A 16,763-nucleotide genomic window follows, 5' to 3' on the forward strand; every position below is an offset into this window, starting at 1 on the left:
GAGAATACCTAGAAGATATCGATAAAGTCCGCTCACCGCAGGCTCTTGCCTTGCACAGATTCAATTACCGAAGAAATAAAAAGCTAACAAGCCGTGTTGTTTGCTCCGCAGCACGCAAATTCATCTATAACCAAGTTTGCATTAACTTTCCAATGCAATTCCTTTTTTGTTTGTTGCAGGCCATTATTGAAGCATCGGGTACAAAAATCGATTGTTATAAAGGTTAATTTAATATAGTTGGGCGTTGTAAGTTTTTGTATGAAAGCGTTTTTCCTTTGGCAATAAAGAAAATTTATATAAATTTTACTTTCTTGTTCTTTAAGGTAAAACCGTATTAAATATATTGTGATGATAGCGCACGTTGCCGGTCCTTTAACAACGTTTTTAACGTTCGTATAGAAAACATGAATGAAACAAAATTTAATAGAGGTACAGTACAGTCGGAGTCATATAAATCTGACCTGTGGTAGTATTTCATTTAAGTGGGGGTTAGGTTTTTCTGTCCCCGACTGTACGTACATAAATGACATTACTATACATATTATCAAGTTGACGAGTAATAGGAATTTTCAGATTTGATTTCACTTCCCTACTTAGGAATGGCAGTCGTAGCGCTCGCAAGGAAAATTCGTTTTCAGAAAGTGTTTGGCTTTTGTAACTTTGGCCGTCTTTAGCTTTGGTATCAAAAGCGGTTCAAAGTTTTTCAGACAAATCGAAATATGACTTTTATTGGGGCAAAAATTACAAAATAGTTGAATCCAAGTGTGATATATTTGTAAAGCAACATTTAATGTTGATACGAAATTTAATACGAGTATATAACAAAGTCTACGTGATCGACCGATACTTTTAATAAATAATAACAAAATGAATGGACGGTAGGACGGTATACCATTTATCGAAGTTTATGTTAGTAAAAGGCGTTTTAAACGATACGTATGAATATGCAAATGGATTCGTGTGCCGCCGGCGTGCGGTGTTCGACCGATAAATTAAATTCTGGGAAAATACCGGAAAAAAGAGATCTCCCGGACAAATAGAGTGAAAGCATAGCCGACAAAATGAAATAGTAACTTTTTATACGACGTATGGACGATGTAAAAACTGTGTGCAATAAAAAAAATAACAAAAGAACATTTTTCAAGATTGATCAATCTTGAAAAAATTACATTGTTTATCTTTTTTCGGCTAGAATAGAGTTAATTACATGTTGGCAATTTTACTGATGACTGCATGCCGACACTTTTTGTGAAGCTTTTTGTTTTAAGAGATGTTTAATTTTTTACCTTCTGATGGTGCCTTCATCGCCTACGGTCTCGGTTGGCGACACAGTATAGGCATAATGTATTTGTGTAGTGGATTCGAATGTGCCCGTAATCATCTATGGTGCCAATGCGAAAACGATTTTATTTTTTAATATTATTATCTTATTAGATCTGTTTATTCGTTTTTAGTGATATATTTGTCTAACGAATCCGCATTATCATTACAATCTAAATAAGCTACTTAATTCAGAATTACTTGATAAGATTAGCTAGTTCATTCGTTGGATCGTGTTTTTATTCAAAAATCCGGACTGTAAAATAAAATTAATCAACGATTTTACAAAGAATAAAAAATATCTCAATGGAATATGATCCTATGGAATGGCAAAAATAAATTAAAACTGTTCATTTCTGCAGCACTTACATGAAACCACGCAAATGAAAATTGCATTGCTCATTTTTCAGTCGAAAACCTAGTTCATTTTCCAACGATGTTATAAAATGCAGATATTGCACTAAAGAGAAAAAACAAATGAATGGCCAAGTGCGTGTCTTACTTTAAGACTTTAATAAGGGCGTCTTAAGTTAAATTTTGGAAAAATAAATTTAATTTAATTCTCAAACTCAACTTTCATCGACTATTACCAGACTGATTCGACAGGATCCATATACGGAATATAATATATTTACTATTTCCTTTTCGTTTAGCAATGAAAATATCTATTAGAATACATAACAACAATTTAAAAAATTCCGTGTTTATTAATGAAAATTCTACCGCCGTTTCATGATTAAGAGCCGGAACCCTAAAAATGTATGAGTAAATATTTATTTCCAGTGACGGTCACGAATCTCATCTCGTGGTCCTATGCCGATTTTTTTTTTGTTAACATGGAATGAAACTCTGTGAACTTCGTTTGTATTCAAAGCCTGTTTGAGCACCAATAAATCTTCAAGGTTTTATACAATAAGTATTGGAATTTCGTAAAACTTTAATGATTGTATTTTAGCAAATCTGTACCTACAACGTTAAGTTAACATTAAAGAATAAATTGAGATAATCTATTTATTTTTGTTATTTTACTTTTTATACCCCCAAGATCCTGCGTATCCTCCTTATCCTGATCCTCCTTAAGAATGTCTTAAATTTTATTTTATAAAAATACTTACCCAAATAAAAAAGGCAATCTAAATTTTCAACGACCTTTTATCAATATTCCCGATGGTTAAGGAAGGAAGTATGAATTTCATCGAAAAAGTTGTGTTCATCAGCCCGTGAAATACCGGTGGCGGTCCTAATCTTTGAATTTCGATTACCTTTGAAAAATTCTACCTGAACGATAAAAGAATATCCCGCATTATTTAATGCTATTCTTTTCATATCTTCAAAGATGCTTCGATGCCAGTCATCTTGATAGTATCAAAAATGTTTTGGTAGATAAGATATATTTTAGGTACCCAAGATATAGATATGTACATAAATTTATGAACGAAAGTCGCCTTATCCACATGGAAAATTAACAAATAAATATTTAAAACCATTAGGTAGGCTTTACTGGACACAGCACAACTATTTTTTTGCAACTGACTTCATGATTGGCCACGGTGTCATAGAGTGACAATAAATTAAAGTCTTACTTGATCTGTGAGTAATACAGAAACTTGTTTTGCTCCATCATAGGAATTTAGAACATTATATTGTTTCATTGACTTCGGTAAACGTCAGAATTATATGAAGCAAGTAGATGTCATTACGTCAAGCGCTGGTAATGGTTTCTTGCTCGGAATCTGAAGGTATTTCAAAGGAAAAATATAAAGACATAGAGGCTGTAAGCTGACGCGAAAGTGACGGCATGCGGTAAGTCGAAAACGCGGGAAAATCAAAGGGGGCGAAGAGGGAAGCTTCAATAATAACTAATCTAAGTAAATTGATTTTATTTCACTAACAAACTTAAATGTCAAGTTTATGCGCAATTATTTTTAATTAGTAAGGACACCACGACTATGCACGTGTTTTTTTTTTTATTTATCTCTTGTCCTATACAAAAAATATTCGAAATCTTTCTTCGTAAAAATGTTGATATTTTCCGCCATATATTCAAATATGACAGAAAATATCATATATTCAAATGCTGATTGCATCTTAGAAGTTTACTATTTAGCACATAACACACACAGAACTTATTCAACAAAAAGTATACTCGGGGCTTTATCATGGTGGAAACCGCGCGCAAAAAGGCGTGAAGAGGAGTTTGTTCAACTTTTGTTTACCTAAAGGACAGAAACTATCCAAACCATATGAGAGTAGAGGGTACACGTATATTCAATGTATAGTAGTCGCTGTAGGTATCATGAGATAGCAAAACCAGGAGTTTATTTTGCGACAATCCCTTTCAAAGGGGTTGAACACAATAGCTTGTATGGTCTACAATCATTATCATCGACAATAAACAGAGTGCGGTGTGTTTATTATTGATAATATTTATAAAATAAAGTTAGTAATAATTTTTATGAGTATTAAAAATGCAGTAAATGAGTCCCATTGAGTGCCTGCTAAAATGTTAATTAGACAAATACCTTATTATCGTTTACTTTTCTTTGATTACCTAGTGGGTAAGAAAAATAATGGCGGATTTATCCCAAAAAGGGATACATCCACCATTGTCTTTCTTCCTTTGTATGTATTTTGGTAATTTCAGTTGCGATTGTGTATAATTATAAGTATAATGTTACATTAAGGTACTCTGTAGCACGAGCAGGCAGTAGTGAAATGTTTTCACGACTTTGATTTCGTCAAAATTGCCGTTTGCACACGAAATTAACAATCACACAACTGTTTTCGTGGCGCTACTATCATAATGAAAACAAGCTACAACAACACGTGTTGCCTAGAACGTATACTAATACACCAAATGGGGTGTTAAAGTTCAAGTTATTTCAGAATTAGTAATATAAGACATTACGTATCCTGTACAGTCAATAGCACATCAACCTACCGAAAATTGTAAACTCGCCGCTATCGCGCGGTAATCCGCGCCATAGAAGTTTATGCAGGATAATTTGGTGTGCTGTTGACTGTACATACGGGCTTCCAAACATTAATATGTAACTTTGCTTTAAACCAGAAAAGGGGATGGAGAATTCGCGTACATACTTTTCATTAAAGATATATTTTCAAAAAGTTTTTATAAGTACATTATTGTAATAACAACATAATGTAGGTATTTGTTTGAGAAATTAACACTAAACATGTAGGTAGGTATAATCTTTTATTTCTTTAGCAAGGTGTGGCATTGGCTGTGGGCATTGGCCACAAATAGCAATGCATATCGATGCATGGTGTCATAGATCTATATTATTATAATGTTAATAATTATAAACGCGAAATAAGTTTGTTATTACCTCTTCACGCTTTATCTATTCTTGAATTTCGCATACATAATAGGTAGTTTGGGTGTCCTTCAGGGCATAGATACTTTATATGTCGGAAATATGAACTGTTCCTGTGGGAAATTGAGAAAACGCGGGCGAAGCCGCGCGCAAAACCTATTAATTTTATATAACACTTCTTAACAAGTAAGTCATCATCAAGCTATTCAAATTCATTGCAAATTCGCCACAAAGACCATTACATATACTTAGTTTCAAGGTTGATGTGTGGTGGACTGTACCTGAGGGAATAATTGAATTAAATGAACATAAAGTAAAACTATCCAAGGATCGTAATCGATCCAGTTACGTACAATCAAAAGCACGTCAAGCACGCTACACAAATTCGTTGAAAATCCATCGCTTTTACCGCAAGATCAAAGCAAAACATAATGTGCGGTTTATATACACACAGTAACGTTAAACGAAATATGCAATAGGTACATCTAATTATTTGCCGTTTCGTAAAACCATTACTTTGCAAAGTTAATGAAATTATTATTTTAAAAATTAAATAAATCCTACAGTGTATAACTAAATACCTAGGAATAAATTACATAGATAGCAGATAGAGAGGTGGCATATAGCATCATACATAATTTACAGGATACAGATGGCGCTGCTTATTTTGACACCATAATAAATTTTACCTTAAAAGTAAACATAGATATTTTTATAGTCTGTCTGTTAATCGACATGACTAAATCCAGGACCTCCGAAGTAGCATTCCGGCATGATGACCAGACAGAGGTCAAAAGCAATTAAACATACATGAATGCGAATATAGAGATGGGATTTTTGTTAAAAATGAGGTAAATTCAGCACCGCAACAATGGCCACGTGGCCGTCAGATCCCGGCGGGGCTCGTTACGGCCGCTTGTTTGCGGTCGTCATTTTCACATTTTATCAATAGCTCCTCTGTTGGATTCGCGAGTCTAAAATGTTCTGTTTCATAATTTTACCCAATGCCAGTTTTATTATTAAATTAACGTGGTTTGTAATTTATACTTTTTTGTGTATGTTTAATCCAAATAGCGGGTCGAAGATATGGTCTAATCCCACCCTCAGTCTTGTAAAAGTATAAAAATGTCTTTCCTTTCAGGGCCGGGAACATAATTTATTTAAATAAAGAGTGCTGAATTTGGCCTCGCGCAACTAGGCATAAAACAAAATATCGATAAAAAAATAAAATACTTCAATATTGCTAATGTATTATAAACAGCCAGTGTCATTAAAAAATAAGTAGGCCTATGTGGTCAATTATTCTTGGTCTTTCTTTTCCGAAATTTTCTTTTCTTTTTAAATATTTAAAAGTATTTGTGTTCATGCCTCAAATTCGTAATAAGAAGTAGAGTGATGAATCATTTCCAACTCATATCTCATACTTATGGTCGCTCTCACTACGTTCGGATGTATTCCTTTCGAATTATATCTAACAATCTACTATTCTGTTTAAAGACTTCCAGACAGGCCACACCCAGTTAACATTTGAAGTAAGTTTAAAAAACTTAATTCTTCATCTGATTGACAAGTATGTACTCTGTACTAGAAACAATAGACGTTAGTAGAACATATGATTACATGAGATACGGGAAACAGAGCATCACATTAACACGCTAATTTGGCAATTAGATGAGAGACCAATTTATTATTAATAATCACCTAATTATCAATAAGATTAGGATTCATATCAATGAATGAAATCAAAGATACACGGTTTCCAATCAATCCCATAATATCGCAATAATCTGTGTGATCACAGAAAGAATTGAAAATAAAAGTAGAAGTATCAGAATTGCATATAATTTTGTTGCCGCCTGGAATAAGTCATATAATACTTGCATACGCAATGGAAACGAATGCCTACTTGAATTTGTGTCTTCCCTTTAGACTGCGTACGAAACTATAGTTTCGTAACCAGTTACGGTGGAAGAAAAAATTCTTCATTCAATACCTGTTATCAAACAATACACTTTTTTCTTTATGCGATATTGGTATTAACCTACGTAGTGCTGTTCACATAAGTAGGTACAACGCCAGATCTGCATCTCACCCGTGACCATGAACTTTAAAACTACAAATTTTGAAGATTCTGCCATATTTTTACGACCGTCCTTCTGCCTCTCCTCCCTTAATCTCTATGGAAATGCTGGATTTTCATCTCTGATATCAATAGTGGTAAGACCACTGTTGATATCAGAGATGGCGACTATGGCGGAAAACACTCGCTACAAAGTATCCTTATTCTGACATATTATAAGAGACAAAGTCCTGTGTCGCGTCTGTCCTGTCTGCCGCAGTAGTTTTTACTACTGCATGGATTTTCATGCGGTTCTCACCAATAGATAATGTGATTTCTGAGGTTCAGGCTTTTAAATTATTTTGTTTGTATCCAAGCGAAGCTGAAACAGGCCGCTAGTTTCCAAATAACAGACGGCAAACATCACTTCTGTTTTGGCTTAATTCTAAATTCTGTGTTGGACATTGTGCAGCCTTGATTTACCTACTTGAAGTATTGTATAATCTGTACTTGCATAAGTACCTATTTAGCAGGACATGTATTACTTAATCTCTTAATCCTGTATTTACAAGCGAATTACACGAAAATTGATAATATTATTCGTGTTGCGTAAGTTGGGTAATAGTTGAGTAAATTCCTCGGTTAGGTATAGAAAAACTATGAATTAAAATAGTAAAGTTCTCAATCACTATGACTAAGAATATTTTCTTAAGTCCCTTCAATAAAAAAGAATAACTAGATAAAAACGATTCAGTTTTTTGGGAGCTATGTGTTATAAACATACATAAACACGACAACTCACTAATAAGGATCATCTTGTTGGGTACTCCGGCTAAAAATAGCCTTGTTACTTTGCAGCTGCCCAACACTTTTACACACAATATTATAGCTTTGATCCATGTAATTTGAAAAATATCATTTCGTATCTTTGGTAAGTTTGAACTGACCTATGTTTGAAGTATAATAAGTTTATATAAAAAATATTTTTTGTCATTTTTGAACACAATATGATGATGATGATAATGATCTTATTGTATTCAATTCTACTTATTGTATTCAAACCGTTGAGGAGTTCCCACATCTGGAGCCGTTCCTGGGCGCACCATCATGCTTATCATAACAATGCATTGTCATCCAAACTAAACGTGTGTACATAATTTCAGCTCAATCGGTTGAAGATATCTGCTTCAAAATTGAATTGTAAAATTCCACCCGAGACATAGTCACATTGTAAGTGAAATAGAAGCTTGTAAAATACCTACCTACCGTTAAATGAGATAAACGAAATCGAGATAAATAAAAGTGAGAACACTCAAAATAAGCCGCGCCGCCATCTGATTTTGTACAGATTCTTTCACATTTATAGATAACATTCAATCAAAGATATTCAGGTACGTAGGTAACTGATAAATCAATAGGTATAGATATCTCCTTTTAAATAAATCGATGTAATCCAATTTTATATTTATTATTTTAACTGGCATCAGAGGTTGTGGTTTGCCTTTGAATAGTGGATGTTGTAAGAGGCGACTGAGAGGCAACAATAGCCTTCCCAAGGGGGGTTGACGCCGGCAGGTGTAAATATAGCTGGATCTTCTCCATGAGAGAAACTGGCATCAGAATGTTGGTCGTTTGGGATAGGTGCGAGTAGCTTCACTTTTCTATCATCAGATACAGAAAAAAATACCAGTAACTAAAATAATGAAGTACCTAATAAAATATACAATTTAGTCTTTATACGCAGCGGAGATGAAAATGTCTTGTAAGTTTTCATCAAATCAAGCCAATGACATCGAATGAAGAAAACAAAACGGAGCTTTTTATAACTATTTTACATTGCAAATTTTCATTTGCATTAATTTTCATCGCAATTCTTTTCATTTCTTTTTTACAATTCTGTAATTCGTTGGAATAATTTTGTATTCCGTCTGATTAAAAAGAAAAACCACATTTACAAGCATCGAGAGTTAGAAAAGTGGTCACTGAGTAAAGATGATGGAATCTCAAAAAAGTAGATGCAAAAAGTTATTAACTAGTGTTCATTGGCAAAAGCAGCAACCTTCGCTCAGGAGAATATCGACGACCCATGCTAGCACCATCGGCACACCACGATCAGTCTGTCAAGTGACAGACTTAACACCCAAGTTTAATAACCCTGTAGAAAAATAGGTAAAAATGGTACAAATAAAATCGTTTTACTGATAAATTTTCAAGCGAATCTCATCGTTTTCATTTTTATGCCGACTGTGAAGGGGGAACGATGGTAAAGCATACAACTCGGGAAATAAATGAAGTGCGTTACATTACGGCGGAGCGTCTATACTTCCACTTTAGGCCGAAGATAAATTGACTCGGTCGAAACTTTTATTTTCCCCACCGAGAGATACATACAGCTTGCATTTATTTTGTGAAAGATGTTCAAGTGTGATTTAGGTAATATCTTAGTACGTCATGAATGGCGAATTGTGAACGTCTTTAAATCGATTTTAAGTCGTTGATAGAGATTACATATTTAATTATAAATTAATGAAATGAATTTAGAAGATTCGTTGAGTATTCCAAAATACCCTCATTAATAGGGTATTAGTGTTTGTTTCTAGAAACAAACACTAATATTTCCTCTTTTCAATGTTGTAGATTAGTAGGTACCTATACCTAAACATCTTAAGTATAGAGATGGCGGCTCTACTAAGTAAAAACATTGATTGTGAGATAATGCAGCTTGTTATTGATATTTGAAGTCGATATTATTATCTCAAGGCTATACTAATTACCTATATTATTTGAACATTGTAAAAAGTTATGACTTTCACTGTAATGTCATCTTTCATGATTTCAAACATATCAACTCATTCATTGTGTTATTTGTTCTAAAATTCAGATTAAATGATATAGCATCTAAGGGACAGCTCGTAAACGAGGACGTGTCCTGCGCAAATGGTACGTATTTCGCGCTGACCCCAATAAAAGTTTCGTTTATGTAGGCTTAAATAAATTCCGCAAATTTCCTACGTAATCAGAAGTATCTTAGGCATTACACTACTAAAGCGTAGTAGTCCTATATGTAATTCTTCTGAGAGTTTTCTTCAGCCATTAATCATTGGAGCCCAAAGTTCGCTTTCCTAGAATAACTTCTTCACTTCTCGTGGTCATCAACATATCTTTGGTTGTATGAGATTGGCATAGCCCTTCTTGTGTTTGCCTCTTCTGCCAGCTAAACATGCTTCTGTCTGGTACAGTCAACAGCACATCAACCTACCCAAATTCATTGCAAACTCGCCGTTATTACCGCTCCATAGAGGTTCATGCAGGGTAACTTGATGTGTGCTGTTGACTGTAGAAGCATGATCAGACGTTTATTTAGCAGATGTTTTAAGTACTTAAATTTAAAATCAGAAAGGCAGTTCTGTTTTTGGTATGTGGTTGTAGAGAAAATACTCATAAAAAAAAATGATACAAGTATCAAAGCATTGTATGTTTAGAACTAATTAATTCTAACAGCTTACCAACATTCTAATGGAGAATTAAGAGCAGCATATCATAAGGCTCTATCCCCACTTGCACTGGCTAAAAGGCTAGCGGTGTACCTCCACTGCACTTTCATCAAGGAGATTAACATCCAAGCGCAGAGTGATACAGAGATAAAGTGACAAACAATATTGGTGTCATCATGTGTTAGGTTTATATCTGTCACTCAAAATTAGCATTGTTACTATACGTTAAATATAAATGGAATTCTGCATTAGGTCAGAAACTCGCCTTCCGAAGCCTCCAGGCTTTAGTTCCAGTTTAAAATAAAACATTTTTGATCACCCGTCCAATGACCGACCATTGTAAGACCACTGCGCCATTGACCTTCTCTGTATGTTACAATAATAGATTTGGCTTTACTTCTATCTTGTCGGTGCGTTATGATGAAGGATCAGGCGATCTTACCGGATTAGAGAACCGGGTCGACCTTTGTTGCGAAGCTTCAATTATTCCGTTAAAACAGAGTGCGGCTGAAACTGACACTGACGTAAGCCTTTCATACATATTTTCTTCGTTTTTTATAGGTATTGTATGTAGTGAGTATGAATTATTTATCGCCGATATTTCTTTTAAACCTCTGCCTAAACCTAAGCTTGTTGGAGCCTACATAACTCTTGTATTTATAATGAGTTAGGTAGACATATTTTGATCCGCAATCTGTATTAAATATTAATATAAACAGAACATTTTTTTGTAATAAATAAAGCCAAAACTATGTCAATTATCAGTGATACTGTGAAGTAAGTATATGTTTTTGGATTGAAAAGAGATAAACGAAACCTTCAAGAGGTACCTACAAACTTTACAGGCTACTTATTTTTGTTACAGTTTTGCTCGCGCGAAGCAGGGCGGGCCGCTAGAAATCTATAAATTAATAAAATAATAAATTAAATTAAATTAGTATATAATTAACTATCTTATATAGAAAACTTAAGCTGCGTTCCTCTGGAAATTTGCGATAATCAAGTTATTCCTTTGAACCTTTGTAAGCGGGTCGTGGAGGCTTGCGTTCAACTAAGCAATTTGAGATTTGTACGGCTTGTGATAATTTTCAAATTATAATATTAAATTTAATTTAATTTTCTGTATATTTTTAATGCTTTCAGTTTTTCAGTTTAATCTTCATGCACTTCATGTATGTGTATGAGGAGAGTTGAAATAAAAATACAAGGGTTAAATTTTAATACCTATATATTTTATACATAAATTCCTTTTTAATAAACAGTTACATCGCTTATAATATTTTCATTTCAACTAATTTGACATAACTACGAGATACAGCGAATTTCACGCGAATCGAATCGTTAAAATTACCAAATATTTGGTGCAATATTTGGTCTAAATTATATTGTCACGGGTCAATCCATCTCACCACAATTTTAGAAATTCAGTTGGTTTGAATGCACCTTATTGAAAATTCTACTTTTAAACTTGACTACGGTCGAATCTCATATTTGTAAACTTACATAATGTTGTTATAATAGGACCTTATGATTACTTCAGCTGAGATAACTTTGGCTTGAAAGTCGGATTAGTTACAACTGTACCTATACTATGGTACAAATATATTAAGCGACAGACAGAATAGACAAATGTCGTATAAAACTGATCTAAGTAAAGACATCGTATCAGAAAAAAATTCTTTGTATAAACTCTCCAAATGTGTAAAACAGTACAAATTGTTTGGTATTCCTAAATAAATTTAAAAAATGATATCATGTCTATTTAATCAAAATGCATGGGCATTATGATTACAAGAACAGTGTTTGTGATCATAAGCATATTTTTTCTTGGTAACATCAGTCGCGTCGTTCAAGTAACAGCTATTAAATAATATAATCACTTGATGAATATCACTCATAACTTACTTAAATTATTTACACGCGCTTAGAACTTAAAGAAGAATCGCAAATGCACCATCAATATAATCGCAAGCACATTCATTCCTATATACAATTAATAACTCTTAACTCTCGAAAATGTTATACATAATAACTTTCACGTTTTGTTTTTATTTCGAATAACTGAGGACTTTTAATGTAAACATATCTAATGTTATGAGATTCTACTTCAAATATATTGAAATTTGAATTCCTCTTACATTTTACAAGATATTAAATCAAAAAAATGTGTAATTATTTCATTGAATGTTAACAATTTTTGTCATGGATTTAATAGAATAATTTGGTTACCTAGAATAGAAAGGTGAAGTTAGGGTTTCGTAGTTTAATTTATAAGTAACATTAATAAACATTTACTCATAAATATTTAAAGATTTAACATGGAATGTGTATAAGGTAGATTAGAATATTCTTCATATTTTAATAGAAATAATTTTTAAAATAATCCAATGTTTGTAAGTACACATTTCATCAAAAAAGGCACAACGGACCAAGTATTTTCATTGATTGGAAATTCAAAGATAGAAGAAAAATATTATATTTTGTCTTTTGTGAGAATGATTTGAAGATATCTATATTTTGTAAGTTATATTAAATGGACCACTTGTTTAACTTAAATATAATATTGAAAGACATATACTATCTTATACAGTTACTATGATTGATTACATGCATTAACAAGTTCTGACTGCACTACATTTTATTATAAAATTGCATACATACGGTAAGTATATATTTTTGTTACCAGTTCCATACTCTAAAAACATATGGCAGTGATGCATTATTTTAGGTAGGTAACAATTGATGATACTATTGGTTAAATATTAAATTGATTTATATCTATTATTTTAAATACCTAAGTATAAATACATATTGAAAAATCTGATATCTCGTCACGTCAGAAAATGGTAAAAACCCCGTAATCTCATTAAAACACGCAGCAGAATTTTCATCAGAAATTTGCACTTCCCTGACACTTCATATTAATAGTATTGCCATCTCTTTTACTCACCTAAGACATAATTAACAATGTTAAAAATCCATGTAAACTATACCTCAGAAATTTGTGAATCAAGTTATTCAGTAAATTAAGTCGTAATTTAGAACTGTAAATATTACAGTTTCGATTTTAGTAAATAAAAATTAATTGACTCAAGTTGAACGATTAGTTTCCTACAATTCTTGTGAATATGAAAGGAAGAAGGAGAATCCAGAGGGCGTATGTGAAGTGAACGTTGTCGGCGCTACCGGTGGCCCTGATGTCGGCGTCGAGGATGAAGGGCCCGTCGATGACATGTATGATGCCATTAGTACACTCCACGTCGGGCCTGAACACATGGATCCAGTGGCCGTTCCATTCGACGTAGTAGTCTGTAAGAAAATTGAACATATAACTATTGCTACGATAGGTGCCGATCTGGAGAAATTGAGTAGTGGAAGGCAAGAAGTGAATAAATAAAGAAAGAAAATTAAAAAATCTAAGGTCGAGCAAGATCGTCGTTGTAGCTGAGGCATTGCAGCATTAATAATTAATTAATTGTATATCAAGAGATAAAAAAATCTGAGGAATAAGGAATATACCAATAGAATAGAGAAAACAAATAATGAGATCATACTTTTGTCTGATTCCTTCACACGCAGACGGAGTGGGTCGCGAGAAGTCGGCAACACGAACGGATGCGTTTCATTTGCAAGTAATTTCAAATCGGACACAGTGTAGGCCCTCTCCGCTCGGATAAGATGTCTCTCCAGAATCTGTTTTGTCTGCAAGTATATAAATATTAAAGTAAACAAATATCATACATAAATAATTTAAAAAAAATATGTACTTATTCACTCAAAAATATAATCTAATTGATATTATATTTTAGATAAATTTGAAATAATCTTTGAGTCTCGCTTTTCTAACACATCTTAATAAATTTGTAATAAAACAAATTATCCTTGTATGAAGCAACTTCAATGTTGAACTAAACTTGGAAGATTGGTTGAGAACATTGTGTCTAAAATTTAATCTAGGTACACTTCGAGATGAGATATACTCCCTACCAATTAATCTACTTAGCACTTACAAAGTAACCGAACTTCTCCGTGAATAGAGCTTTGAATGCAGACGGATGCCTGATCTGGAATTTGAGCCAAGCGTGATCTCGAGGTACGAAGTACGTATAGCGATGTTCCATTTCATTCAGCTGGTGGTTGAACATCTGTCGTTTGCCGAGGTTGTACGTTACGCTAAAATGAAATAATTATTTTATATACAATTTATCAAATTAAAGATCGTTTAGTTGAATACAAGTGGTTATATTGATACCAATTGTCATAGATCCCACTTTACACTATGTTCAACTTATTAATATCATTTTTTTTAAATTAAATAAATGAAATCCTTGTTATTAATGTGAAATGTTAGCGATTAAATTTGAATTACTTGAGCATCGGGTCAGTCTTCATTTTCTCATAAACAGTCGTATAAGGGACGCCTAGAACTCTGTCGATGATATGAACGAAGCCGTTGGTGGCTGCGATGTTAGGCTGAGTGACAGTAGCGTTGACGCCTCCACCTTCCACGGTCAAGGTCTGATTGTGACCGTGCATCAGGACATTGAAGTAAAGGTACTTCCGAAGAGAAGCTGTCGGTGCTTGGTATATCTAGAAACATACATTTCTCGTCATGTTTTCTTTCGGTAGTAGGTATACTAAGCGATGGTCATGGCTACTTGTTTACGATATTGCTATTTAAATAAAATAATGTGACTACTGGTCACATTATTTATAGCTTTGTAAAGGGTTGTTGCAATGGCTACAATTTTTATAGTTCCTAAATTGTAACTAATATTATTGACAAACTTATTAAAAAAAAAGAAATTTGAACACGGATTTTTAATAATGAGAGAAATATTCTAAAATTAAACACGACAATGAATAACATGGAAATTGTTACGGGAACATTATTAAGTACACAGATAACGGAAACATGACTAGACCGGTTATAACAAAAATAAATGGAAATAAGTACTAGTAAGAAAATAAACTGATCATGCAACAACTATGATCACGTAAACTATTGAAATGTAAAATTAAAATATAAATTAAAGATGTCAGGTTCCATAAATCTAATAATCCACTTAACGTACACTTTCCGGGCCCTGATGCCAGCAGCAATACCGGAGCGGACAATAAAATAACATCCAATAGCGTTAATTGCAATGTTCAAACGAATTAAGAAATATTGTAACTACATAATGCTGCATTCATTTTATAACTTTAAATTAATGACTTTTTCATTAAGAAATGAGTCAAAGCAAAAACAAATGACATAATAAAAGTTACATTTGTCGTAGGTACTCGTTTTTAAGAGAAATTGATCATGTTCTTGCCAATTTGTAGTCGACAATCTCGGTAATTACATTTATCGTCTTTATTCACACCGCTCATAAAATAAAATTTTGTTCGACCAAATTAATGTTGTTATTTACAATCATAGTGATTATAAGGTTTACTATAATATACAATTACATATTTACCTGATTCATGTTGTTATGAATAATGGCATCCATCGGTAACCGTTCTCGTACTAAATGAAGGTTTAAAATGTCCCTCAGTTTTTGATGATTCCTAGGAAATAAAATTGTCATTATAATTAAAGACTGTATCTACAAAAGAAAGACTTAGTTCCGAATAATTTTTGTTATTAACTCTAAATAGTTACCTTATTATATTTTGTACGCTAAGCTCCTTCCAAGCTTCATTGGATGGAGCAAATAATGTGATATCTTTGGCCATAGTAAGTTCCTGGAGGAAGGGATTATTGGCCCCTAAGTCCATGATGACTTCGTAGAACTTGCATAGTGGTCCGTCGTCTTTTTCCTGGGAAAATATAAATATCAAAGATTTATTTACTCTGGATACTAATAAATTGATAGTATTAATCTATCTACCTAGGTATCAGTGGCGAAGCCTCCTTAGATCACTCCTTGGCAGATTCTAATACATATGTATATATTAGAATCTGCCAATACCTTTCTATTTTATATAAAATCTTTCTCATTCTAACTTATTACATTTTGAGTTAAAAATTAAGGGGTAAGAAACTGCATGTAAGTACCTTTTTTATATCTAATTATGAAAATTTGTTTGAAACTGAGATAGTTTTCTACTCTAATGTAGAAAACAGAAGATGTAATTAGAAAACAAATAAATTTATAGTCATGATTACCTATTTAAATTTTTTGGAAAAGTAATGATAAAAAAAATTAATTTATTTTCTTAATTATTGGTGCTTCCAGTAACGTACATAACGTATTTACCTTTTTTCCCATAATAGTATGCAGTTATGTTAGGACAATAAAAGTAGCAAAGTTTTTTAAAAATGAAGGCCTAAAAACTATATAAATACAAAATCAGACTGAGCATGACAGGGATTCATAGGTATACCTAACTACAATAAAAATGAAGTTACCTACCTTACCTTAACCACAATTAAATACTAAAATATAGGAAAACATAGTTACAAATTAATATAAAAGATATTTTAAAAAATTAAAACAAAGAACTGCATTCCATTTCGAAGCATAGTATTTTACTTTGTAAAAATTATTAAGTATAGATATATGA

General features: G+C 32.8%; 1 protein-coding gene across 2 annotated transcripts in view; it reads right to left on the reverse strand.

Annotated features, from left to right (window-relative positions):
* Nucleotides 1-11,418: 11,418 nt before the first annotated feature.
* The window catches only part of Fas1 (Fasciclin 1), a 61,715-nt gene continuing 56,370 nt past the window's right edge, over nucleotides 11,419-16,763 (reverse strand). Inside the window, exons 8-14 of one of the 2 annotated variants that reach the window (XM_053747521.1) lie at nucleotides 15,859-16,016; nucleotides 15,674-15,764; nucleotides 15,284-15,295; nucleotides 14,578-14,798; nucleotides 14,219-14,381; nucleotides 13,763-13,910; nucleotides 11,419-13,517 (exon numbers count right to left, since the gene is read on the reverse strand). In XM_053747521.1, the coding sequence (XP_053603496.1) occupies nucleotides 13,312-13,517; nucleotides 13,763-13,910; nucleotides 14,219-14,381; nucleotides 14,578-14,798; nucleotides 15,284-15,295; nucleotides 15,674-15,764; nucleotides 15,859-16,016 (999 nt within the window). In that variant the 3' untranslated portion in view covers nucleotides 11,419-13,311. The remainder of the gene's footprint in view (nucleotides 13,518-13,762; nucleotides 13,911-14,218; nucleotides 14,382-14,577; nucleotides 14,799-15,283; nucleotides 15,296-15,673; nucleotides 15,765-15,858; nucleotides 16,017-16,763) is intronic. The other variant, XM_053747522.2, reaches the window with a different exon arrangement.

Source organism: Plodia interpunctella, chromosome 7 (genome assembly GCF_027563975.2).
Source record: "Plodia interpunctella isolate USDA-ARS_2022_Savannah chromosome 7, ilPloInte3.2, whole genome shotgun sequence".
Taxonomy (NCBI): domain Eukaryota; kingdom Metazoa; phylum Arthropoda; class Insecta; order Lepidoptera; family Pyralidae; genus Plodia; species Plodia interpunctella.